General features: G+C 38.5%; 2 protein-coding genes across 3 annotated transcripts in view; one reads left to right on the top strand and one right to left on the bottom strand.

The window, feature by feature from the left end:
• The window catches only part of LOC129768657 (protein gooseberry-neuro), a 150,981-nt gene extending 126,530 nt beyond the window's left edge, over positions 1–24,451 (top strand). The window contains exons 5-6 of one of the 2 annotated variants that reach the window (XM_055770434.1): positions 23,018–23,476; positions 23,537–24,451. In XM_055770434.1, the coding sequence (XP_055626409.1) occupies positions 23,018–23,476; positions 23,537–23,877 (800 nt within the window). In that variant the 3' untranslated portion in view covers positions 23,878–24,451. The remainder of the gene's footprint in view (positions 1–23,017; positions 23,477–23,536) is intronic. The other variant, XM_055770435.1, reaches the window with a different exon arrangement.
• On the bottom strand, positions 24,193–25,291 carry LOC129768658 (uncharacterized). The gene is made up of 2 exons (XM_055770436.1): positions 24,832–25,291; positions 24,193–24,763 (listed from the first exon to the last, which is right to left on the bottom strand). Exons 1-2 carry the CDS (start codon positions 25,286–25,288, stop codon positions 24,303–24,305), a joined length of 918 nt encoding a protein of 305 aa, XP_055626411.1. The 5' UTR covers positions 25,289–25,291; the 3' UTR covers positions 24,193–24,302.
• Between the last annotated feature and the right edge of the window lie 1,773 nt (positions 25,292–27,064).

Below are 27,064 nucleotides of genomic sequence, written 5' to 3'. Positions count from 1 at the left end.
TCCGTTCACATATTTTGTCCTAGGCACCAAACGTAAAAAGACTGTCATTAAATTTACTTGTAACGAAGAACATGATCTATCACAATGGATAAATTGACCTTACATGGCATAGGTTCAATCTTTTTACTCACAAAGCAAATATATTGAATTCAATTGAATTCGGAAATCGTTTCATTCAATCAATAATTTAAACAATACAAACAAATGATTGCTAAGCTAAGGTAGTCCCACGTCAAACTTGTGGTTATATCATAGATATAACCCATCCATTTTTTTAACAGATTTCAATATCTCATTCTATGAATTTTATGGCGACTGCTTGAAATTGACAGTTTTTTTTCTACCTGTATGATCTACGCGGTCCAGATGACTGAATAATGTTTAAAATCGAATTTGTAAATCCATCATTTATACAAAATTAATAATTTGATTAATGTAAAAGTGAAACTATATATCCTTCTGATAACTTTGAAAAATAAAGTACGCAACACCGTTTTCTCTCGTTTTTGTTCTACCCACGAGATATACGGGTTTTAAGATACCAGTTTATGTATAAATTTGATTGTTTTAATAACGCTTATCAGAATTTAATATAATAACACCTTCTAATAAAATATAGTTGTACATTCATGTAAATGTTGCGTTCGGGTAGCTGTCGCATTTGGGTATTTGTTACATTCGGGTGATTGGAGTTCGGGTAAATGTCTTTCGAGTAAAAGTGACACAATTTTCAAACGCATGAAAACGCATGAAACAGCAAGTGTTGAACTAGATAAATATTCACTGCATATTTTCAGAAAATTAAGCCAAAGAATGAAAAATTATTGTGAATTAATGTGATGAGAATAAAGTAAAGTATCGTTGGGGAATACATTTCACAATCTACAATCAGAGGCTCCCATCGAGAACGTTCAGACATTTTTGACGTAGGACTACGTCTAACCGGAAGATATAGGGGGTGAAATGGAAATCTAGGCACTGAACAAGTAGGAAAAAATGCAAGATTTGGAACGCTTATAGCTCGAGCATTTCTCAATAGATCGCAAAGGTTTTTGCATCAATTGATAGGAAATATATCTACGCACCTATCATAACGAATAACATTTCATTTTTCTTGAGATAATTAATTGAATAATTGTGAAATATCAAGCATTGTCCAAATGCACTATGTGCCCATTTCTGATTGGTCCATTTTGTGCTCCTCAAATCGTACCGACCAAAACGGGCAACCAGAGCAGCAGCGAAATACAATGAAGCACGATTGGAAAGGAAAAAGAAAAAAAAAATGAACGAAACATTGGTCGCAGTCTCACACATGCGTAATTCTCGATGCAGCCAGTCAGCTTAAAAATCCCCGCTCCGCTGCCGTAACGATCATTCTCATCCAAACCGTACACCACATCGTTTCGCATCACATTACATCAACAAACCAACACAAGCAGCCATGGTTGGATATGGCAAAGGAGGAAAAGTGAAGGGAAAGGCGTGTTGATCTGGAGTTCCCCGCAAGGATAGCTAGGCCGAGCGCGTTAGTACCAGTGCATCAGTCCACCTAGCCGCCGTTATATAGTTTCGGCCGCCGAAGTGATCGAGTTAGCTGGCAAAGCTGCTCGCGACGATAAGAAAATACGCATTCAAAATAGACCACATTCGTTTCGGTGGACATCAAGACAACAAAAGGCAGTTGCAGCGAGTGGCGAGTGGCAAACACAATCGCAAAACGACAGCAGGTAGCACAAGAAAAAAGTTTGTTCTTTATACAAACTGCTTTGGTGGCAAATCCAGAACAAGGCGGCATCGAGGGCGTCCGAAATGATTTTTTTCAAAACCACGAGTACTAAGTTTTCTAAATTGGAATCATTCCATAAAACACGGCCCTTTTCAGGGCCAATAAACCTTCCAAAAAAGAGTTTACGAAATACAGTTCAATGCTTTCTAAAACAATATCCCAAATAATAATAAAACACAAATTGATTGTTTTCATAATTTGTTTGCCAGGAGATAATTTGTTTGAGTATGAGAATTTGGCAGTTGTTCTGAGCTTATTGATGGTTGGGGACTTTCCCGATTATTCAATTTTCACCAATTCTTAAATTACTTCTAGATTGAAAGTACAGTAATTTACATTTAGCTCGACATTTAGCTAATTGGACGGACCTGTAATGCGACATATTTATTTGGACATTTTTGTAAACATAGAGTTCGGGGTCCAAATTATGACCCCACATTGAAAGTCGACACTGTACCACTGTCATCGCAAATGTTCAATTACAGGTTAAAATCGCCTCCAATGCGACACTGAGTGGCGCTTCAGCACGTCGCATTGAATGTAATTTACTGTACAACATGTCACAAGGCTGAATGGGAAGAAATTTTCCAACTGTGAAAGCTGTGGCGAGTGGCAACAAATCGCTGAACAGGAAGGTTTAGCCGAACAAGATGGGAATATCGAGTGATAACAAAACAATAAACTCTTTAGATTGAAAATAATTTTGTGATCCTGAAAAGGACCCTTTTTAGCCTGCATCTGAATCCAACAAGCGAACAAATCGTAATGAATGTATTTTATTGCCATCGCTGCCTTTTAACGCTCATTCGTTCGTCTCGTTGGACTCGCCCCTTTGGCTGAGTCTGCCGATTTGTCTCTATCCTGTGAGCGTGTACCGCTAAAGTATAAAACGTGCGGATCCGCTGAAAAATATATCATTCTTTTTCGAAACGTAAATTAGTGTGGTTGTATGGCATCGTTTCACATCACAATATACCTAATAGCGGTTATAGAATTGCGGCCGCCGGAGTGCTCGAGTTGGCTTGCAAAGCTGCTCACGACAATAAGAAAACCCGCCTACAGAACAGAGCACATTCGGTTCGGTGGCAACAACTAGTTTCAGCGAGTGGCAAACGAAATCGCAAGACGGCTGCAGGTAGAAGAAGGAAAAAGTTTGTTTATACAGACTGCTTTGGTGGCAAAACCAGCCACCGTAAAACACGGCGCTTTTCAGGGCCATTAAACCTTTCAAAGAAGAGTTATTAAAAGTTATTCACAATACCATTGCAATCTAAAGTTACATCATATGACATATAATATGAACTGATTTATTTTGTTTATGCTTGTTCTTGAACTTATTGGTGGTTGGGGTCTTTTAAATTGATCATTCAGTTTTCACAAACCCATGCATGGTTTCCGAATAAAAAGTGGCTTCAAATTACAACACTTTGTATGCAGGATGGCATTAACGAATTTTCTCTGAACTGCTTTCTTTGGTTGATAACTGATGTTGAAAATTGACTGACGTTACATCTGCATTGTATAGAAAAATAACTAAGGAGCTACATGATGAGCTATGTATTTCCTGCTGCTCTGTTCTTATTTTAAAGGACTTTAATCCGAAGGTCATGTATTTACTGTTGGTTTTTCAGAACGCTTATAGCTCGTTTATTTCTCGACAGATCGTAGAGTTCGTCTCCAGAACCTCAGTTCTTTTTCATTTTTATTTACATTGTTTGTGGAGACTACAAATCTTACAATTCATTCGTCTCCGAAACCACAGTTTAAGGTACGGTAATGTGCTCAATAGTGAAATATATGATAGTGAATGAGCTGATGACCACCTGTGCATTCCCTATCACAGCCATCATTTTGATTGTACGATATGTGCATACGCCAAAAGATGCCCGGCGTTGAACATTTAATAAGTACAAAGCCTTCAGAAAAAAATCAAGAATCAAGTTTGTAAAAAAACGCATAAACACAACACCAAAGGTTCTTTTCTGAACCCCCAACATGTTCATAAAGAGTAAACAGTAAACTAATCCATTTTTCAGGTAGATAAGTAGGTATTCACGTAGGAGAAGAAAATAAAACAATTTATTTAAAATAAAGCTGCCCCATTTGTATAGTCCTACGTCACTCCGGTTATGTCCCCGACATTACCCACTCGTCTTTTTGTCGCATCATTTCTATGTTCGCATAGCAAGTTGAATCATTTTGAACTTTTCCAAATCTTTATAAAACTGTTCAATAATCTTGTCAAATATTTTCGTTCAAGAACAAAAAGCGAGCATAAAAATATCTCAATTTTCTCACTCTAAAACCCTCAATGCGGAATCATCTTGCACTCCCAACCATGCCGCAAATGCTATCGCCCAGTTCCAATCTCGGAACACATTTCAGAGTTAAACAGTTCTGAAATATTGAATGACCCTAGGATCCCCACAAATAAAACGGAGCAAGCAATATGCGAGCTCCGTTCTGCCTCTTCAATGTCCAGCGTTATCCCGTGATCCTCCCATCGATATGCTGCAGCATGCCCAGAATGCATGAAGTGCCGGACGGAGAAGAGGATAGAGCGGGAAAAAGCTCGCCCAGACAGCGCGGCGTTCGTATGAGAAAAATCCGTGCGGCTCATCCGTCCATCCAACCACCCGTCCATCAACCGAACAGCCGGGTAGCCGGATTCCGCTGGTTCGCACTCCAACAAATCCCCCTAAAGGAACGCATAAACCGCTCGGTTCAATTGGATCCGATGTGGAGCCCGGCATCAAAGAAAACCGACTGTTGTTCTTCTGTTTTGTTTCCAATTTTCCTCGCCCGAGGGCTTTCCGTCTCAATCCGCACTAAACGTCCGGTACAGATCAGACTCCTCTTGGTCGGTCACTTGAGCGCAGTACAAAAAAGGTTATTATTAAAAAAAGCGACTCCCGGGCCCCTCCCCACGCTGACAGCCCTTCGGAGGAGTTGTTATGAACCAGAGCCAGAGTGCGAGTGCGGAGGAGAATGGAACACATAAAACACGAACCATTTGTATCGTAATCGCGGGCGCGCTTCGAGATGCCACCCTCAGCTCTTGTTCATCACTTTCTGTTTGGCAGGATGGACGAAGAACGCATCATGATGGGCTCTCGTACGTGTTCTGGTTTGGGGATATATTGCAACCGGCGAGGAAAAAAAAAGCATAAAAATGCAAGTGCCTTTCGAGTTGTAAAATTGGTTGGAGAGTGTGAAGCAATTCAACGGCTGAAAAGATTTTCATACATTGCAATTCTCGCTGGATGCCTCGTGATGTTGTACTTCACAACGATACATAATTTATTCTCTGAACTTCCTAGTAACTATTGTACGAAGCGAGTGGAACTCCCTAATGCCCTTCAAAGTCGTTGCCGGCACATTTGAACTATCATCCTCCGATACCCGATTCTCGAGCTGTTTCGCAAACAATTATTCATTACTTTGTCATCCAATTTTCCACCCACCATCGGTTTTATTGGAATTCTTTCTCCGCAATAACATCCTTGTAACAACGCCGCCGCCACCGAAAAGAAGGCAAAATATTTTCATTTGAACCCATTATATCCCATTATTTGGCTGATGGGCGTAGAATTATTTTCGGCATTGGCAAAATGAAATCAAACCTAACCGACGCTGTCTTTTGCGCCTCTTTTTTTTGTGTTCTCATCTTTTCATCCCGACCGAACTCTCTAGCATCAATTTCGGTGCCGAAACTGCCACTGTTTCCTTTGAGCCACCACCGAAATGAGCCATTTCTGCGTGTTTGCCTTCCAGGGACGTGTGAAAGTTAAACAAGGATGATCCATTTTTCATTCTCTCGTTGTTGGCCCGAACTTCAAGGTTGGGAATACCGCCTCCTTTTGATCGGTGCCTTATTTGTTCGATGGCATGACTGGATGTTTGAAGGCATTCTTGGGTGCCGCAAAAGTCACTTGTCGTGTTTGGGTCAACCGAATAAAGTCCCAGCGTGTCACTTGCCGAAATTGTTTCTGTTCGGGTGTGTAGCTTCTACTTCAGCTCTAGTGGTCACGCGGGAATGCTTCCACCCACCAGGGAACGCCAACGTCAAGAACATTAATTGTTCACCTGCTACCAACGAGTATCTCACAACCGCGACGGAAAGAAAAAAAAATTCTCCAATTAATAAAAAAATGAATCTCATCCTCTAGAAATTACAGCAAGTCCCGCACCTATTTTTCACAGTTAGTCCTGTCGGAATTTCGAAAGTTCATCCTGCAAATCATTGTTACATCCTAACACTCCGCACACACCGCATTCGTAACGGATCCATCCATCTTCCGTTCGGTTCCTGATTCCGACCTGAAATTGATCCAGTTTAGTCGATTCTAGAGGGTTTTTTTTCGGCGCTATTATTGTTTGAAATTAATCCTATCAAAGGAGCGGGAACCGACAACCGCCAGGCGGAATGCCGGTCGATTAGTTATGTTCTCTTCTTCCACCTTCGCCCCCCCCCCCTGAATGCATGCTGACACGCCGAGAATCCGGTGGTGGGGGTGTGAGAACGAGAACGGGAATATTGTTGGTTTCCCCGCTCAGTCGGAAAGCAGAGCCAGCAAACATCAAACCCTCGGGGGATAAATAGGAGGAAGCGTGAATCGAACCACGACTTGGAACCTTGGTTGGTAAGACAAACGAGTGAGCGATGTTTTCGCGCCTCCCTCTTGTCATTGCGGACTTCCGAGACTGCCGATCGGCGGCTTGATTAGATTGATTTGTGTTGTTGGAACATCGATGAGGATTGCTGTTGACGTTAATGGACAGTGATGGAATTTGTGTGGAATGAACATGCAACAATGTGTAGAATATTGAAGGGTTATATTATTCATATTGTTTTGAATAGTTCAGCGTTTCAGCTCATAATTTGATTATAAGGGGGCAGTTTTAGACATTTATTTATTCTATACTCGTACCTGAAACTATTTATATCTTAGCCTGAATTAAGATAGGAGACAGCGAACTTCAATCTCCTGGGACAAGACCTACACAAGGTTTACAAGTGACTCATGAATGATTCCCAACCGTTGATCCACGTCCGACAGAGCTCCGCGAGGGTCTTATCTAAATTACATATTTTTCGTTCGTTGAACATATTCAAATATTTGATGTACATGTACACTTATGTACACTCACTCTTACGATACTTAGAAAGAATTTCTTGTCTGTAGAAATTGGAGAATTCTACTACCAAATCTGATGTTATGAAAAAAAACTTAATACATTGACTTGAGTTTTTATGACTTTTTTGACTAGGGTTTGTATCGAAGATGCTAAGGTAACAAATCGAATCAAAGAATGTATAATTTTCTTTATTGTAATAGATCCGTAAAAATATGTCATATCCATATATATCGAGAAATGACGGTGCTTAAATCACTATATTTCCTCGCTCCTCCCTCATAGTCCATAGAACGAACACTTCATTTGACTCGTGTAGGGGTAGTGGGGGCAAATTGGTCACCTGCGTGTTTGGTAGTATAACTATTAACTATGGATGACGTATAGATAGGCACCTTATGTTTGAAGAATTTAATGACTTTTGAGTCACCCTGTACTTCAGTAGAGTTGTTACATGTCAAAATATACATAAAAACAGAAATTGCTCTCTCGATATCCATTCGGCCGTAGTTCTGTGCGCATGGTATCTAAGGAATTTCTCGTGAAATTTAGTTCATTCAATCATATATGTTGGACAAATCAACAGTTTGAACGACTGTTCACATATTTTAGGAGAGATGAACCGATATTTTGTTTAATCTCAGCCAATAATTAGCATAGAAATTACTTTGATGTTTGGGGACAAAGTGGTCATAGGTGAATAACGACTTACAATGTTCTGTTTACTAAAGCTGATATACCTTATCACATTCTGCTCTGGGAGAGGCTCCTTTTGTAGCTTTGGCCCTGGAAAATATGCCACTCCAACTAAGCCAAGCCTCATTATGTGGAACGTTATGTGTATCTTACAACGTTTTTATTTTTTTTCCAATTCATTTATTTGTAAGGCTCAATCGCATACTTGTATATACAATCGCAATCGTTTATACAAAGTTTCAACTAATTGCTATGTTTAGTAGGATTCGACCGAATAAAGGGTGTGTCACATCAAATTGCATCACGGAAAAACGTTGTAGAAATTTAATTTTTAGGAATTATATCTTCAGCTTTCGCTTATAATCAGATAAGAGTGTATAGATCACGTTGGCCACGCTTCACTGTAAATTTTTCGTAAATTTGGAAAAATGTCGTCGAACGAAAAAGAGCGTCGTGAATTAATCCTGCGCACTCATTTCGAGAATCCGGAGTTGTCACATCGGGACATCGGTAAGATGCTGGGAATCGTCCAATCCACGGTCAGCAGAGTACTAAAACGATACTTCGAGAACCTAACCATCGACCAGAAGGTGAAGAACGGCAAGAATGGATACTCCGTCAGTGAAAAAGATCACAAGCGCGTAGTTAAGCAGTTTAGACGTGATCCGAGAAGTTCGGTCCGGGATGTCGCCAATAAGCTGAATTTGTCAAGTTCATTCGTCCAGCGGACCAAGCAGCGGCAGGGCCTGCGTACATACAAGGTTCAGAAGGCTCCTAACCGCGACGAAAGGCAAAACATGGTGGGGAAGACGCGAGCCCGGAAGCTGTACACCGAAATGCTGACGAAGCCGCATTGCCTGGTAATGGACGACGAAACCTACGTCAAAGCGGACTTTCGTCAGCTGTCGGGCCTGTTGTTCTTCTCCGCAGAGGACAAATTCAGCGTTCCGGAGGAGATTCGCAAGCAGAAACTATCCAAGTTTGCCAAAAAGTACATGATGTGGCAAGCGATCTGCTCTTGCGGAAAGCGGGGCGCCCCCTTCGTGATGACCGGCACGGTAAACGGGCAGGTTTACCTTAAGGAGTGCCTACAGAAGCGCTTACTACCACTATTGAAGCAGCACGAGGGCCCGACCATCTTCTGGCCGGATCTCGCTTCGTGCCACTATTCAAAGGACCAAAGTGCCAAAGGAAATGAACCCGCCCAACGCACCGGAGCTTCGCCCAATAGAGAAATATTGGGCGATTATGAACCAGGCCCTCCGGAAGAACCCAAAAGTTGTCAAATCGGAGGCGGACTTCAAGAGAAAATGGATTTCTGTTCAAAAAAAACTACAACCTGACGTTGTACAGAACCTTATGGACGGGGTAAAGAGGAAGGTGCGAGCATACGGGCTCGAAATATGTATAAAAAGAAAATGCCAAAAGTTGTTTAATAGTTTTTATTTTACTGTCTTAAATTTTCAAAAGGATCGGTCTACTGGGCGAATTTCTACAGCGTTTTTTCCGTGTTGCAATTTGATGTGACACACCCTTTACTCGCGGTTTACTCGAGGTTAAAAGGGCAACATTTTTTTGTGGGACGAATCAGGTTAGGGATATGGATATGTGGTATCGTTGTCTCAACCGAGAGTTGCCGCACGCACTGTAGCATTGTGCAAAATGACCAGGGATAGCATCTGGTGCTCGACTATCTGTCGAGGGTGGGCGACGGTGAGATGAAGGGACAAGACAAACAAACTAATAACGAAAATGAAAAAAAAACACAAAAGCATTAAATTCTTATACTAGACCGTTTCACAAACATATAGATCAACTGCATATAGCAGATGTCGCGAGTTCCCAACACGTCTCTAACAGGAACATAGGGTGGTCTTCCTCGGGCCTCAAGGGCATTCAAAAGGTACTCTCTGGCTGCGTAATTATCCGTACATTGCCAAACTGCGTGAGCGATGTCATCGTAACCGTTTCCACACCGACAGACGTTGCTTTGAACAAGATTTATTCTGTGGAGATGCACATCTAGCGAGTAGTGGTTGGACATAAGTCTACTCATTACACGAATGAAGTCACGACTTACGTCCTACTACGTTTTTATATGCATGAGAAAATTTAAATTGAGACTCTAGGTAAATAGGCCAAACTTATTTTATATATGTGCCTACTAAAGCAAATATGATTTGAAGAAATTTGAACGAAAAAACGCATAAATCTATCCCATTTAGCTTGATATGTGCAAGTGACCACTCTACCTCCAAGCAAAAAAAAGGTCCATTTCTCACCTTTTTTATAATGATAAAAAATGTGCTATTCCTTAGGGTGACCACTATGCTCCCACTTCCCCTATCATGTCAGCGTCTCTCGGAGGGCAACTGGCAAATCATTGAGAAAAGATTATTCAACTTTAATCCATATAGAGGAGGACAAAGTAAGACGACATAATAAAAAAATTGTGTTTCATTTGTATGGTAAACTCCACCGCCCCCCCCCCCCCCTTAGAGAGCAGGAGTAGTGTCTATCCAACATAGAAACTTTTATTGTATTCTAAAATATGCAAATTTGGGTTCGTTTGCTTAATTAATTCTCGAGTTATACTGAAATTTGTGTTTCATTTGTATAGCAGCCCCCCTGGGAGAGTGAGGAGGGGTCTCGAACTGTCGTAAAAACCTTCCCCGGTCTCAAAATCCCCTACATACAATTTTTTACGTCGATCGATTCTGTCTGTCTGATTATTATGGACTCGGAAACTACTGTCCATAAGAATCAGACAGACAGACAGACAGAAATCCATATATATATATATATATATATATATATATATATATATATATATATATATATGATTTATATATATATATATATATATATATATATATATATATATATATATATATATATATATATATATATATATATATATATATATATATATATATATATATATATATATATATAGATATATATATATATACAGTCAACTCTCCCTTACTAGATGTTCTGTAACTTGATATTTTCCCTAACTCGATGAATTTCATGGCACCTTTGATTTTACATGCATTCTTCTCTCCCTAACTCGATACCTCCCTTACTCGATGCCTCTCTTACTCGATGGGCTTTGTTTCATTTTTCCATGGATTTTTACCTCGCTAACTCGATTGATTTTCGCGTACTTGTTTTTGTGCGCTTCTAGCTGTCATTTCAATTGCTCTTGAAAGTGAAGACGAAGTGTTCGTATTATCAAGGATTTTTTTTTTCAAGTATGGAAAACCAGGGAAAACCTTTCAAGCGAACGATTAAAACGCTAACCATAGCGCAACGTTTTAGCATCATCGAGCAGGTCGAAAAGTATAGGCGAAAGGTGTCTGAAGTTGCAAAAGATTTCAGTATTGCACAAAGTACGGTGTCAACACTATTCAAGCAAAAGGAAAAATGGCATCGGATGGGAAAATTGAATGTGGACAAAAAGCGTATAAGGTTGGTTGGGAACGAGAAGCTGGAACGGTCAATGAAAATTTTTGTCAATCAAGCCAGAGAGAATAATTTACCTCTCTCAGGTTCTATTCTTCGGGAGAAGGCTTGCGAATTTGCCCAGAAACTGGGAATTCCCAATTTTAAAGGAAGTTCTGGATGGCTAAGTAAATTTTTAAAACGGCAAAAGATGACATTTCGGAAGCTATGTGGCGAGAGTGCCAGTGTAGATCTCAGTGTAACGGACAACTGGATTTCGCAAACCCTACCCAGTATAATCGCCGAGTATGATGCACGTGATATCTACAATGCAGACGAAACAGGACTTTTCTACAAATGTTTGCCAGACGAAACATTTGCATTTCGATCAGAACTTGCCACGGAGGAAAATATTCGAAACAACGTCTGACAGTCATGTGTGCAACCAACATGGACGGAAGCGATAAACTACCATTGCTGGTCATTGGAAAGAGTAAAAACCCACGGTGTTTCAAAAAGAAGAAATCATTACCAGTGATATACGAGAGTAACACCAAGGCCTGGATGACCTCTATTCTTTTTGAGAAATGGATTATGCAACTAGACGAAAGATTTTCCAAAGAAAATAGAAAGGTATTGACTCGAGAATTATGTGTAATGGGAATGTATCATACTTATATCTCTTTCTCCTCAAAGGTGGTCATGTTCGTTGGTAATTGTACAGCGCACCCAAAATCTATCCAACCAAAGCTTAAATCGATAAATTTGCAGTTTTTTCCACCAAACTCTACTTCAGTAGTTCAGCCGCTGGACTTGGGCATAATCAAGAACCTGAAACAGTACTATCGCCATGAATTAGTAAAACGAAGACTGCTAGAAATGGAGGATACAACGGTATTTTTTTCCTTGAATACAGTATGAGTGTTATTCAGCACTCATGCTGTATTCAAATATACTCTAGGACCCTTCAGATATATCGGTATTGGATGCAATTGAATTACTTTCACGCTCTTGGATAAACAAGGTTAAATCTGAGACTGTTCAAAATTGCTTCAGGAAAGCCGGATTTTCCATAAATGATGATGATGATATTCCGCTGGCAGAATTAATGCGTCGTGAGCTTGCTGCTGTCGACAGTGCAGTACCATTCGATTGTTCATCGTCATTTGATGAATATTGCGAAATGGATCTAAACGTGATTTGCTGTGATCTAATGACTGATACCGATATACTGGAAAGTGTTGAAGAAGCTGAAAAAAACGTTGAAAATAGTAGTCCTATGGAGTTAGAGGAGGTTCAGGAAGTTTCAGCTGATTGTTTTGAAATTACACCTTCGAACGTTAAATCGAACCTAAAGAATATGTCCGAAATATTGCAATCAACTGAAAATGTTCCCGTGAAACTATTTGAACATTTCTTTGCGATTGAACAGTTCCTGCGTGATCGTTACAATTTAGTTTGAATTACATACATAATTAATATTTTCTTTGTTAACCTAGTTCCTTTTCCATTTCCAATTCCATTTTACAATAAAATTGGCCTACTAAACAAACATCCTATGTATTTTAAATTTATATTAAAATTTGAGAAAAGAATGTATAATAGTACATGCGCATTAGTACATATAGGGTAAATGTACTAATGCACAAAAACAAATCAATTATAGTAATATCCTGTATACGCAATGGTACCAATTATAGTAAACCCCATGTACCATAATTAGTTTATTCCTAATTGGGCCATATTTTTAAGCCCTAATATTGGGATACTTACCCTAACATCATATATTTGCAATTTGTGGCATAAAAAAAATATGAAAAAATGTTCTGTATCTCGATACCTCCCTAACTCGATGGTCCCTTGGATATCGAGTTAGGGAGAGTTGACTGTATATAGATTTCCTTATTTTGTAACTGTCAGTGATCAACGTTTTTCTAACGAAAAGCGTGTTTTTTTTCATGTTTTCTTTGAACAAATTACAACTAATCCTAATTTTGTTTTAAGTCAAGACAGCAGTAGACTAATTTTATGCCAACTTGTCTTAGGAGTTGGCAGCACCATTTCAGATAGCAGTGAAACGTTGTGGGTGTAAAGACATGATTAGACTACTTTTTGGAAAAACCAATTTTTTTTCTTTATTTTTTACAAAAAATTATAACATGAAAACTATGATACCTACAAAATTCATGTCAAAGGATGAAATGTAGGAAATGTGCTGCCAACGGCCAGTCGAGTTGGCATGAAATTCGTCAATATAGTGTATTCAACAAAGTTTTAGATCTAATTAAAATATGAACTTTCTTCGAAGACGTCAACTTTCTATCTTTTATAGTTTCTGGAATATAGGACATTTTGGTATGGAGACCTCTGGAAAAAAATAATGTTTCACTCGTTACATTTTTTGTGTGTAAATTCTCGTGTTCGACATGTTTCTGAATAAAAAAAAGGTAGCAGAGCATGTGAATCGCAGTAATTTATACATACAAATGTTACGAAATAAACATTCACAGTAATTTTTCAAAGAAAAACATGAAAAAGTTGATGTTCGAAAAACATTTTCCCTGTAAAAGTGCCCATCTTCCGATGTATGGGTGACTTTTTGAAAAGTTTGTGGGTTATTTATATATATTTTTTCAGAATTTAAAAAAAACATGTTTTCGAGAAAAATAAATTTTTATTTTTTCAAAATATTGTTATATTGTCAATGATTTTTTTTTTTCAAAATATGTATATGGAATGCTTCCAGTTTTCATTAATTTACACTGTTTAGGGATTAGGAAATAGTAATATTTAGCACATCAAACTAATCTTAGAGAATTTCCGAATCGATTGGTATGCAAATCATCAAAGAAAGTTGTGAACACAGAAAAATCCTGCCAATGAATGTGTTCTGTGTTTTGAATTTATTACACCCAAAACTAATTTTTAGCACAAGTTTTGGCATCCCGATTTATTACATTAAATGAACCTGAAAATAACAAAAAATACGCTACTCCCCAATAGTTGTATATCATTTGTATAATATATATACACTAATCAATATAAGGTCAGTTTGAGCGAGCGAAACAAGAAACACATAGTAAATAAGCACGCATTAAAGCTATTCGCAAACTTTGCCACATACACGACCCAGACCGATGCAACAGCACCAGCGGCTATGTGTGTAGCGTGGTCGTGTAAAACAGCCTTGCATTCTAGCCGGCCTCGGTTCGATCTCCGTTGAGATCATTGGGACTTTTTTTGGGTGCAATCCCAAAACAGATGAAAAAAGAAAAAAAGAGATGTCTCCTCCCATACATACAAACAGTTTAAAGCCTTTCGGTTCTTTTGAACCGTTCTTTCGCTATTTCGTCCAGCGGTATTAATAACAACATAAAATGTTAGCTGGAACCCAACAACAATAGACAGCTATTCATAGATATCGTTGGATTGGATAGTTTACATATGGGATTTATATTCTTGAAATTTAGTGGGAAAAGATAAGATGTTTCTTCTTCAAAAGTCGCAAACTGTATGTGAAAATATGTTTATCGGCCGACAAAAGTACATGTTATAATTTGATATGAACAACATATGTGCAATTTTTCTTATTTTCTGTTTTTACAACACACAGGTTCGATGTAAGATCATATTTCATAATGTTTATTCAGAGAAAAAAATCAGCAGCGATTTTCACAAACAATCAATGAACAAACAATCACAATAACACGTACACGCAATAGGCCAAACAATGGATTGAAAGCAACGAAAAAACATCTGTCTCAACTTGCCCTCACTAAAAGATTTTATGATTTTAAGATCTCTCTCTCTCTCTCTCTCTCTTTCTCTCTCTCTCTCTCTCTGATAACAAAAAAAATCTTCTAGTCCGAGTCGGGTTTTAATCGTGTGTATGTATATATGTTTATGATTATATAAATTGCTGGTTACACGGTAGTAGTTGTCGTTTAGGCGTTAACTTCCCTGTTCAATTATATTATATAAATTTCCAACTTGCTGTTGGTATGATTCATACAAATCTAACGTATTATCGTTACATTTTACCTCGATATAACGTACACATTTCCAAAGTATTATTTTTTTCTGATAGAACAATTAATTATCTATATTGTGATGCTAAAACAAGTTTTGTACCTTCAACCAATCCCGAAATACAGCTGGTTTTGTGATTCTGGATTCTAAATGAATCAAGCTTTAATCAACAGTACGAAGGGAAACATCATGAGAAAGGCTGGCTTCGTCTTCTGATTGAAGTTATTCATCAACTGTACTAAAACAGCAACACAATAATGTATTATAGACTACGTTTGTGAGTACTTCATTGTGCTTCGATACAACGTACAATTTTGAAAGTGAAATGTACGTTATATCGAAGATTACCTGTAGGGGTACTTTTTGTTTTGTGACATGCTTTACTTGTTTTATTATATGTAAGAATACATTCAAGGCGTGTTATCCGGCATAGAAATCTCAACAAAGTACTACTAATAAAAATGACGCAAGTAAAACCTGCGTTGAAAAGGCAAAAATTCCACTGAGACGTTAGTGCCATCCAAGAAGAAGCCAGGTAGTAGTAAGTACAAGTACGACCTTTTACTACAGAAATATTTTTGATTGAAATATATCGGTGATAAAAGAGGTATGACAGATTAATTTTGCATGGTTGGGTAACCGATCCATTACAACAATATTGTCTTAGTTTACTAAATTCTTTAATAACAGAATATTTTATCCCTTACCCGATATTTATCTTGATTTAAAAAAAATACAGAAATGATTTAGCGCTAGATGTTCATTTATCTGGAAGTTAGTTTTTCAGAAATATCGATGTCAATTTTATGTCGCGTGTCAGTGGAAATTTCAGCAAAAAAAAACCTACATAGTTCAACGCGGTGTTACAGTCATTTTAAAACCAGTTAAGGTGTTCTGAATTGTTTAACGTTCTTATAGATTTTGTTTATCAAGTTCAATGTTGATAAATTGTTAGAATAGGTTTCAACAAATGTGAGCTACCAGAATGACAGCAAAGGTCATCGAACAGCATTGAAGATATTTGCCTCTCAGTCGAAACTACTTTTTAGTCCAATATATTTTACTCATTTACATAAGCTCGCAATATTCACTATTTACATTTACATCATGATGGAAGTAACTTTTCGCGTCCGCAAATCTACGGAAATACATCTCGTTCTAATGTATCTCAGCCTCTCTTAGATGGTGTCAAAAACAGATCGTTTGCTTCCTCACGCCTCCCTTGCTATCTCACCCCATTCCCAGCATCAATGACGATCCTCTGCCGGTGACGTGCGAGGTGACAACATTTAGAGGGTTGTCGTACAACATTATTTTGCTTCCCGGGTGGTTTCGGTATCGTTGTACCTTACCGGTACGCAAGAAAGGACACTAAAGGAAAAAAAAAACAACCGCCAGCCCATTCTTCGGGCGTTTGGTTTCCTTTTTTCTGCTGTGGGAGAGAAATCCCATGAATCAAAGCGTGGATCGACTTTGAAGGGATGCCGCCGGTGACAAGTTTTGGGACTGCCGTTTCGTGGCGGTGAACTTGAAATACGAAACCTGTCGCTGTTGAGACGTTGAGCCGGTGAAGATTAATGACGTGAGACATTTCGGGGTGCGTGTATGGAAATTTAATTGAGTAGATCGAGTGGGGTGAGAATGAAACCTAGTCCTCCTCAATGGGCTAGCTCGTGGACAGGAATACATCCTGGGGCTTAGAGGAAGAGAGTAAAGAACAAAGTGTAAGATTATGCAACTCTTCAACAAAGTTTCATTCACGAATATCTTCCATCCACAATTGGAACGAATTGTGGGTCTCATAAATTGTCTTCATCTTTACAAGCGATAAACTCGTGCAGAAAGTTGCAATCTTTTTCCCAGTTCACGAGGATGCGTCTTCATTTCGCCAAAAACAATAAAACATACCGTTCCAGTTTACACCTGGTCTCACGAGCAAAACCACCATTTTATCCTGCTTAAGCAAAGCACCGAATTAGCAGTTTATGTCAAGCAAATCGTAAACTATGGTAACGCGTTCTATAAGCCGGCCAGTTGCCTTCCCCCAGCTTCTCGCTTCCGATTGACCATCGTAAGTTACTCCATCGTCATCCCCAGCGTCTGGTGATCAGGGATATTTTACGGCAAAACAATACCGCCCAAAAAGTCCGGAACTCGGTCTCGTTCAAAGCATCGTTCTCTTCGGGCTACGGGAAATGAAATTGGTTTTGACATTTATAACTTCCCAACGTGATGAAGGGGCGGTCGCGTTTCGAGAAAAGGGCAGCACAAAGAATGTGGCATTTAATCGCAAATGATTTTGTTTCATTTCAAGAGCGAGTAATTCGGGCCCGAGGAAGGCAGCCCAATGTGCCGGTGAGAGACGTGTTGGCTCGGTTAGACCTTGATTACATGTCCCAAATATATGTATTCCTTAAAGCTATCGATCTTCGTGTGTGATTGTCCTTATACCCTTAGTTTTTCCTTTTCCTTTTCCTTTGTGAGAGATCGGATCCCTTCTTAAGAATAAGATGAAATGTAAATACATATTAGATATAAGATAGGTTTAAGAATTGAGTGTGATGAGTGTGATTGAGAGTGTGAGTGTGATCAATGTCAACATATCCTCATATCCCCTCCTTTTCCTGAAGAAAATATGTCACCCTTCTAAACTCGAGTTGACCGCGAGTAATCGGTTTCCTATATTATTAACATTAGAATTAAGGAAAAATGTATATATATACTAGTAACAATACAGTAAGGAGTTCGGCTCCTTTAAACCTATGTAACTGAGCCTGTAAAAATAAACGATTTAAATAAAAAAAAAAAAAAAAGAGCGAGTAAACGTAAAGGGCATGTCTGAAGGACACTTGAAAGAAAAGGTGAGAAAATGTGTGACATCAGGTGAAAATGACGTTGAGGTTACGATAGAATCTCGGACTATAAAGTTGGAGCAAAGGAAACTTCTTTCTCTTTTTTGTTTCGAGCTTGGTTGTTTGGTCATCAAATAACACGCCTTGACTGTTTTTAGATTAACAAATTCATGAACCCATTATTTATTTGACTGTATGGAACCACAAATGATATGTTCTGACTCAAGAAATATAAAGGAATATGGTTATATTCAGATTTAAAGAAATTTTATAAAGTTTGGAACACAACATACAATTCTTGCTGAACGTTTTTGAATATTCTAATCTTTCTAAAATTTGAAGAGTGTCACGATCAAAAATTGATCAAACAAGAATTCCTGTAAATTGATTAATTATTTATTCAAATTGTTTTTCTTTTTTATGTTCAACTAGCTGACCCGGCAAACTTCGTCACATCCAAAATTTATTTTTTGTTTTCAATATCTTCAAACATTCATGTTTTCTTACAGAGCGCACGTTCATGGGTCCAATCGCAGAACTGTTCATTGATTGATCTTCTAATCTACCCTTCAAAATTACCTTTTACTATAAAAATTTTAGAACGTCTACCAAAACTCGTCATTATAATATCAGATTATTTTCAGACACAATTATTGTTCCTGATTTTCATCCACTTGCAAATAACATATTTCTCCGTTACATGGTATAAATGTTTGGTACAGAAAGTATGATAGAATAAAGGCAGCCCTAAATCGGACAATTCCTTCCTCGAGTTTTGCTCTTACATTCCACGATCCATTTTTATTTATATAGATAGAAGAAGATATAAGAGTGCGTTTTATCACATTAAGATCCATTTCCACTCTCGAACAAATATCAATTTCATTAGCGCAAACATTAAATGGACTAACAAAATTTTCAATTGTCATGTTTGGTTGAAATATGTGTAATATTTTTATGGGACCCCTCTCCATTCCAGAGGAGTGAGGTGTGTCATAAACATTTCTCGTACCCAAAAACCCTCACATCCCGAATTTGGCTTCATTTGCTTTATTAGTTCTCACCATAAAACCTCCACATGTTAAATTTGGTTTCGTTTGCTTGATTAATTCTCGAGTTATGCAGATATTTGAGTTTCATTTGTATGCCAGCTCCCCCCTAGAGAGGGATGAGGGGTCTCAAACTATCATAAGAACCTTCCCCGGCCCCGAAAACGCCTACATACCAATTTTCACGTCGGCCGTTCAGTGATTTCCGAGTCCATTGGAATCAGAAAACAGACAGACATCACTCCATTTTTATTAAACAGTTTTATTTAGCTTGCTCTGTAATCTGTTTGTATGTTTGTATGTTTGTAACATGTTTGTCTGTAGCGCTGACTCACATTAATAGAAATTTGACCCCCTTTCTGTTGACCGATTGATCTGAAATTTGGAACACACCTTTATCTCTGTAGTTATTATAAAACTGCGTATTTCATGATCTTGACAATCCAAGGTGGCGGCCGCTACAAAATGGCGGACTATATATTTTCTCAATACTTCATTAATATGGGTATCAAATGAAAGGGCTTGAATAGTAGATCACAGTAGATCATGAAAAATCCAAATCCAAGATGACCGCAATCACAAAATATCAAATTACTTTATTAAACGGTTTTATTGACCTTGAACTGTTTGTTTGTATGTTTGTATGTCTGTAGGGTTGTCCCACAATATCGGTATCAAATGAAATTATTTGACTGATAGAATACAGTACAGTGGTTTATTATAGAGAAATATTCTAATGAAGCATATAATGTACTAAAAACTAGGAAATAAAATAAGTAAAAAAAACTTTTTAAGTTAAACGATTAGATTGTGATCAAACATAATAATGTACTAAAAGCTAGAAAATAATTAGGCAAGTAGCAGTTAGCAGTTATCACACCTCTCCTTCATTAGTCTAGGGCATTGAAAAGACTAAAATAAAATCATGTTCAACGATGATGAAGTCGCTAATTGTGGATAATGGAAATCCAACGTGCCCCACGATTTTATTTTAGTCTTATCAATGCCCTAGACTAATGAAGGAGAGGTGTGATAACTGCTAACTGCTACTTGCCTAATTATTTTCTTGCTTTTAGTACATTATTATGTTTAATCACAATGAAACCGTTTAGCTTAAAAAGTTTTTTTCACTTATTTTCATATTTTCTATATATGGCATTTTTGTATGAAGACTCATGCAAAATTCCTCTTAACATTTTTTTGTGTAAATTCTCGCGTTTGACACATTCTTGACATGTTTCTGAATAGAAAAAAAATTGCAGAATATATGAATCGCGTTAATTTATTCATTAAAATGTTGCGAGTTGAACATTAATAGTAATTTTTCAAATAAAATATGAAAAACTTGTTGTTAGAAAAAAATATTCTGTAAAACTGCCTGTTCTATTTTGCCTATGACGAATTTTCATGCCAACTCGTCTTAGGAGTTGGCAGTACCATCTCAGATAGTAGTGAAACGTTGTGAGTGTAATGAAATGGGTCATTTAAGCAACTTGCACACTTGAAATATTCGAAAAAGAATTAGACTACTTTTTGGAAAAGGCCAAATTTTTTCCTTGATTTTTTTACAAAAAATTATAACATAAAAACTCTGATATCCACAATATTTTTGTTAAAGGATGAAATGTTAAATTTTAAATTGTTAAATTCACTCAAAAAAATACCAAAAATTTTTTTGGAAGAAAATTTCGCTGAAAAAAAGTTGTTTGAACTATTTCTAGACTATTTCTTCTTTCGATCATGGGTGACTTGTTGGACATTGTAGGGGCTATTCATATATATTTTTTTTAAATTTAAAGAAAAAACGATTTTGAGAAAAAAGAATTTCAATTTTTAATTTTTTTATTTTTTAGAGCAAATTAAAAAAAAATTGCATTTTTTCTAGAATACTTGTTTTATATTATACAAAGACTAGAGTTTTGATTTGGTCCTTTACAAAAAAAGTAGTCTAATTCTTTTTTGAAGATTTCAAGTATGGTTGCCGATTTAGAGGCTCAAGGAGTACACTCACGCATGCCAGTTCGCGATATCTCAGCTACTCGCGACCCTAATTTTATGTTCCCCATATATAATATGTCATCCTAAGAAGCGCTAATGTTATTATTTAGGTCGCTCTTTATCCACTTGAGCCTAATTAAATAAATGAAGGAAAAAAAAAATCAAGTATGCATAGTTTCTTGAATGATCAATGTCTTTACACCCACAACGTTTCACTACAATCTGAGATGTTACTACGAGGGTCACTATTTATATTTCGGGAATTGGCAACACTGATGTCATGTGAGTCCATCTGACGGTTCCATCGTAAAGTTTGACATTTTTGACGATATACGTACTCAGAACATTTTGTCATACGGACGCTATTTGTTTATTTTATATTTAGTTGAAAGTTTGGTCTCGGCAAAAAAATGGAACTGAATCGTGAACATTTTCGTGCGATGATTTTTTACGACTTTCGACGTGGATTATCACAACAAGAGTGCGTCAATCAACTTAATTTGACTTTTGGCGATGAAGCTCCATCAAAAACCACTGTGTATCGCTGGTATAGTGAATTCAATCGTGGTCGTAGTTCGCTGTCCGACGAGTTTCGTGAAGGTCGTCCAAAATCGACTGTACGAAATGCACGAAATGATTAAGCAAGATCGTCATGTAACCTATTGTGAGATTGAGGCATCCCTAAGCATTAGTTCCACCAGCATATATGCGATTTTACATGAACACTTAGTTGTGCGAAAATTATGTTCACGTTGGATCCCACATAATTTGACAATCGCTCAAAAAAAAGACGCTCGTGTCGATTGGAATAAATGCTTTGAAAATTGGTTTAAGCGCATGCAAAAGTGTATCGATCATCGTGGCGAGTACTTTGAAAAACAATCAAAATATATTCGCAGCTTAACTATTTGTTTTTGTTCCTATTCCCGAAATATAAATAGTGACCCTCGTATCAATGGCCAGTCGAGATTGCATGAAATTTGTCTATGGAGATCCTTCAATCGCAGGCGAAAATTTTTTTTTGGACTCAGGTTTGCTAGAATGCATATTTTATATTTCTCTTGCAAAAGCTATCCTCGTTTACGGAGCCAAACGGAATCGCTTGTTGCAACAAAAAAAAATATTTGTTGAACTGGATTTTTCTGATAATTATTTTGAGTACTGAATGATGATCATTTCTGAGACAAGTATTTGTAATTGTTGGCAATTTTAGCATTTTTTATAATTGTTGGAACAAGTTATGACGATTAACTTCCATTTTGTTTTGTAAATTTCGAGTATTCATTGATAATAGTAATATTTTTGACAGGAGATTGAATGCTAGTAGTCGATCTTTGTTTCGTGAATTCAATAATGGCACGGTTTATACCATTTATACGAGTATAAGAAAATATTTAGATTCATTGAATACTCCGTACTTGACCGGATAGTTAGAATTAGCGGGATATGTGGGATAATGGATAGTTGTGCAGTATGAAAATCACAAATGATCGTTTCTCTGATATAACTGACCGCTCAATATATGAGATTTGAAATTCATTCTCGTTAAAACAAATCCTTCTTTTCGACTTCACAGCGAAGTCATTCAGTGACAATTGCAAAGATTAAGATCGTACAACAAAACTGAATACGACCCTGTCAATAAACAAATTCTCCGCATGGGTAAGCGCACTTTCCAATCAGACATTGAGTCGTTGCATACAACTTGTTAGTATGGTTGCCTACTGAACGGCGTTACATGTTCGCAGCGTTTCTGTTTCCTTCACAGGCGGCACTTTCGTTCGACGGGAGTTTCCGGACTATTTCGCTCCAATCGGGCGTGAAATTAAATTTTGACTATTAGCGAGTGGCCTCGCAACCAAAATTTAATACTAATTTCATGGATAATCGAAAACAATTAGTAACAGTTCTACACCAGATGTATATCGGTTTTGCCTTGCCACGCTTGACAAATTCTTGTTTTTGTTCGGTTCGCCCTTACTAACTTTACGTTTCCCACACATTTTTTTTCGTTGCTGTAGGTCGTGGTTCCGATTCAAGCGACACCGAATCCGAGCCCGGGATTTTATTGAAACGCAAGCAGCGTCGATCTCGAACCACTTTCACCGGTGAACAGCTGGAAGCGCTGGAGAAGGCCTTCCAGCGAACCCAGTACCCGGATGTGTACACCCGCGAGGAACTAGCGTCCAACACGAATCTAACCGAGGCCCGGATACAGGTTTGGTTCAGCAATAGACGGGCAAGGTTACGCAAACACGCCGGATCTCAGATGCCCACACCGCTAGGATCTCTCGGCTCGATACCAATGAGTCAGTATCATCCGGGTGTTCCCACGCAGGAATCCTACCAAATGGCAGCGGCAGCAAATTATGATTTTGTTAACCAAACCCCGACCTCGTTCTCGGCCAGTTTCCAACATGGACACTTCGGGGGACAAAACTTTGGCCCGAATGCGATGAGTTTCCACCAAAGCAGTCAAGGTAAGTTAGATGATAAGATGAGTTTTAGAAAACGGCGCTAATCGAGTTCCAACGTTTCAGATTTCATTCCGCCGGAATATACCAAAATGATGAACGAGGAGTACATCAAACCTGCACACGAAAATTCCTCCTCGGTTAAGCTGAGCCCCACAGCAACTCACGGAGGCGGCACTTCGCTTACGGATAGCTACGTAACCAAACTGAGCTCGGCTGCTGGTCCCACCATCACACCGCAGGAAACCTCCTGGAGCCAATCTTATCCGCCTCATCCGGGACAGAGCTACGGAATGAATCTGGGCAGTGGTTGCACCCCGACGGGACCTCCCGGTGCAGTGGAGTACCATCAGATGCAGCAAGCTTACACCAACAATAGCCTCACAACGGCCAAATATTGGTCATGATAAGTCACGCAAACATACAAACCTATACGAGAGCACCTCGAAGAAGCGATTCCCTCTTTGTTTAGTGAAATCCGTTTAGATTGAATAATTATTTTTTTCGTAAAGCTTCCTACTATCGCAATAGATTTTAAATAAGAGATAGTTTTTAAGACACAGAAAACCCAAATATGTGAAATGTGAAATAATTTTATTTAAACAAAAAACTATTCGATGCTTTCGGTTGGAACATTTGGACCCGCTTTAGGTTAAGATTCATTCGATATTTATTTTTTCGACGTCTTCAGAGGCGCCAAGTTTATCATGTTGGATCCCAAATTAGCACCATTAAGCCTTTTACCAAACAAAGTGTAGTGATTTATGAAACCATTGACACGGGACTAAATAAATTGCCTTAATTGCACCATTCTTCGACCGCATATATCATTCTATCCTGAAACCGTTCTCCGCTGGGGCACACACATTTTTCGCTCCCTATCGAACACCATTCCGGGGGAGCATTCCTTCACGCGAGACCTGAGCGCCAAGCCGGAAACGTAACACTCGAAGTACCGACTTTTACTCTGCGAATCGGGGAACCGACCCTCACCCCGACACTTGTACTGGCACTGAATTCCATCGAACGTGGCACCGTCACTGCACTTGAAGACTGCCACCTCGTTGCGGCCCACCTCCGTATGATAACAGTACGCGTAGTATTGCCTATTCGAGCCGAAATAGGTCCAGACTCCGTTCGATCGAGAGCAGTCAAGTTTCCGGCACTCGTACAGGAATCCAGGCCAGCGACAGTTGTTGGAGTTCACGTCGTACACGTAACCAGGCATACAGTCGTACTTGAACGGTTTCAGGTCGGCGTCACAGACGTAGAAGTAGTGGCAATCGTGGGGATCTGTTGGATACGAACCATCTACTGTAGTGAACACCCTTGCGCGTTACGAGGCACAGCGAACTACTTACCGGGGAAGTAACCTTGCGATGTGCATTGGAACCTATCCTGGCACTGCACTTTCTCTGGATCAGGTTGTGCGGAACAGTGGCTACCCGATTCGGCGTTTACACAGTACGGAGTTTGCTGAGGGCAATCCTTCCCCGGGAGAGGTCGTTCATTCAAGCAGACGGAGATCTTGTTACAGTCCAAGCATACGGCAGTGTTTGTACTTTGTGAGCAAATCCTGGGATCCTCGGTGGAAGGCTTGATCGTGGTAGTTGAAGGATTATTGGTAACGGCATCGGTGGAAGTAATCAGTTCCGTTGTAGTAGGACTAGTCATTGCAGAACTTGTGATGATGGGACTCAGAGTAGAAGGTTCACTAGCGGGAGGTTCTATGGTATCTTGTTTCGCCATCGGCGAGACCATCGCGGCATTTGATAGGGCCGCTAAGGTTAACACGATCACGACTTTCTTCGGCATCATCGTGAGCAAGTTGAAAGGTTCAAATGTACTGTGATTTCCATGAACGAGAACATTGCTTTATACTGCGTATAAAATTTTCGCGGGAAGCACCCCGAAAATCAATCGAGGCAGATATGTTTTATCAATTATACTCCATTAACTGATAACGGCGATTGCCATCTTTCACGTCCTTCATGTTACGCCAAAAATTGCAATGATATCGAAACTTCATTCAATAGTTTACGAAACACATGTTATCAGGTAGTTTCTGCTCAAGATACAAGTGCATGTGATGTCGTGATTCAACGTGTTTACGACATAAGCTAATAGGCAGAACAGCAAGTTCCTCATTTAATGTGTTTTATATCATCTGGGAATATTTCTTCGTGAGATAAGCTCGATATAATATTTATTACACAAAAGTTGGAACGATAAAGTATGTTTTCACACAATCCACGGGGATTCCCACAGCTTTGAGCCTATTCAGTGTGACATATGATGAAAATTTCATATCGAATATGGAACTAATAATATCATAAATGATTTGAAAGTTTATTTTCATCGTCTTTTATAGCAGATTTATAACAGATTTTCTAACGCAGAGAAGATTCTAACAAATTCGCGCGCTACTCACATTCTCATTGGAAATTATTGTTTCTGTCGGATCCTAAGTGGAAGAAGAAAGTGTGAAATTATTCATGACTAGCTGACCCGGCGAAATTCGTCCCGCCCAAATTTAAGGGTGTTTTACTAAGCGAACGTTCATGGGCTTAGTATCCGAACTATTCGTTAATGGATCTTCAAATTGGTCTTTTTCAAGACTGGTGCGAATGAACTTTGTACTTTACCGCTTCTATAATGAAAAGTAAAGAAATCAATAAATTCGCGATGTCTGTCAACAAATACGGTGATGTAAAACAATTAAATATATCTATTACCTTTTTTGTATATTGTTTGCATACTTAAATACGTCCAAACACGCGTTATTCCACCTGAAAATCAACTTCCACTTTCGATAAAAGATCAATTTCGTTAGCGCAAACATCGAACGGACTAACAATGTTTGTCATGATGTGATTGTGAAACTATGGGAATCCAATTTTCCGAATTTCTAAGCCTTCCTTCAGAGGGTTCTGAAAATTTTCTAATTTTTCTCTCCTTAATATTGATCTACGGGAAGAGACGAAGACAACAAATTGAAGACGGCTCAAATCGAACCATTTCTTCTTCGGGGTTTGCGCTTACCAACACATTTGGCCTTCCATTTTTATTTATATAGATTAAATGACGAGCCTGAGTTAAAACAAATATCTGCTAACGTTAGATTCGCAGAATCCAAGATCTCCACCGACAGATATCATAATATTACCATCTTAATTGGGAAGCACTGTAAATGCTCATGGGCTGTGATTTTCAATACATTTAGTAGTTCTGTTAATTTACACGTCGTGTAACGAGAATAATTTTTTTTATCAGTAGGGGTAGTGGGGGCAAATTGGTCATGGGGGGCAAAATGTTCACCTGCTTGTTTGGTAGTATAACTATTGACTATAGATACCGTACTGATAGTCACCTTATGTTTGAAGAACTTCAGTACTTCAGTAGAGCTGCCGCATGTCAAAATAGAGTAATTCCAAATGAAACGACAAATGACAAAACATGAGTATTTTTGATTCGAATGAAAGTGTGTATTCCGTTTTTGTTAGAGGAAATATGAGTTTTCCACAGCAATTGGGAATTTTTTGACTCAAGCGTAACTTCTGAAAAGGGCGTATCGATTTGAGTAAGAGAAATCTT

This window comes from Toxorhynchites rutilus, chromosome 2 (genome assembly GCF_029784135.1).
Source record: "Toxorhynchites rutilus septentrionalis strain SRP chromosome 2, ASM2978413v1, whole genome shotgun sequence".
NCBI classification, from domain to species: domain Eukaryota; kingdom Metazoa; phylum Arthropoda; class Insecta; order Diptera; family Culicidae; genus Toxorhynchites; species Toxorhynchites rutilus.
The sequence above is the reverse complement of the archived record's forward strand: the minus strand, read 5'-3'. Positions and strand labels throughout refer to the sequence as shown.

Bases quoted from the DNA above. Each gene is read 5' to 3' on its own strand.
- LOC129768658 (XM_055770436.1), bottom strand. From the start codon at position 25,288: ATGATGCCGAAGAAAGTCGTGATCGTGTTAACCTTAGCGGCCCTATCA. The intron at 24,764-24,831 runs GTAAGTAGTTCG...CGTATCCAACAG, and splicing joins ATCGCAAGGTTACTTCCCCG to ATCCCCACGATTGCCACTAC.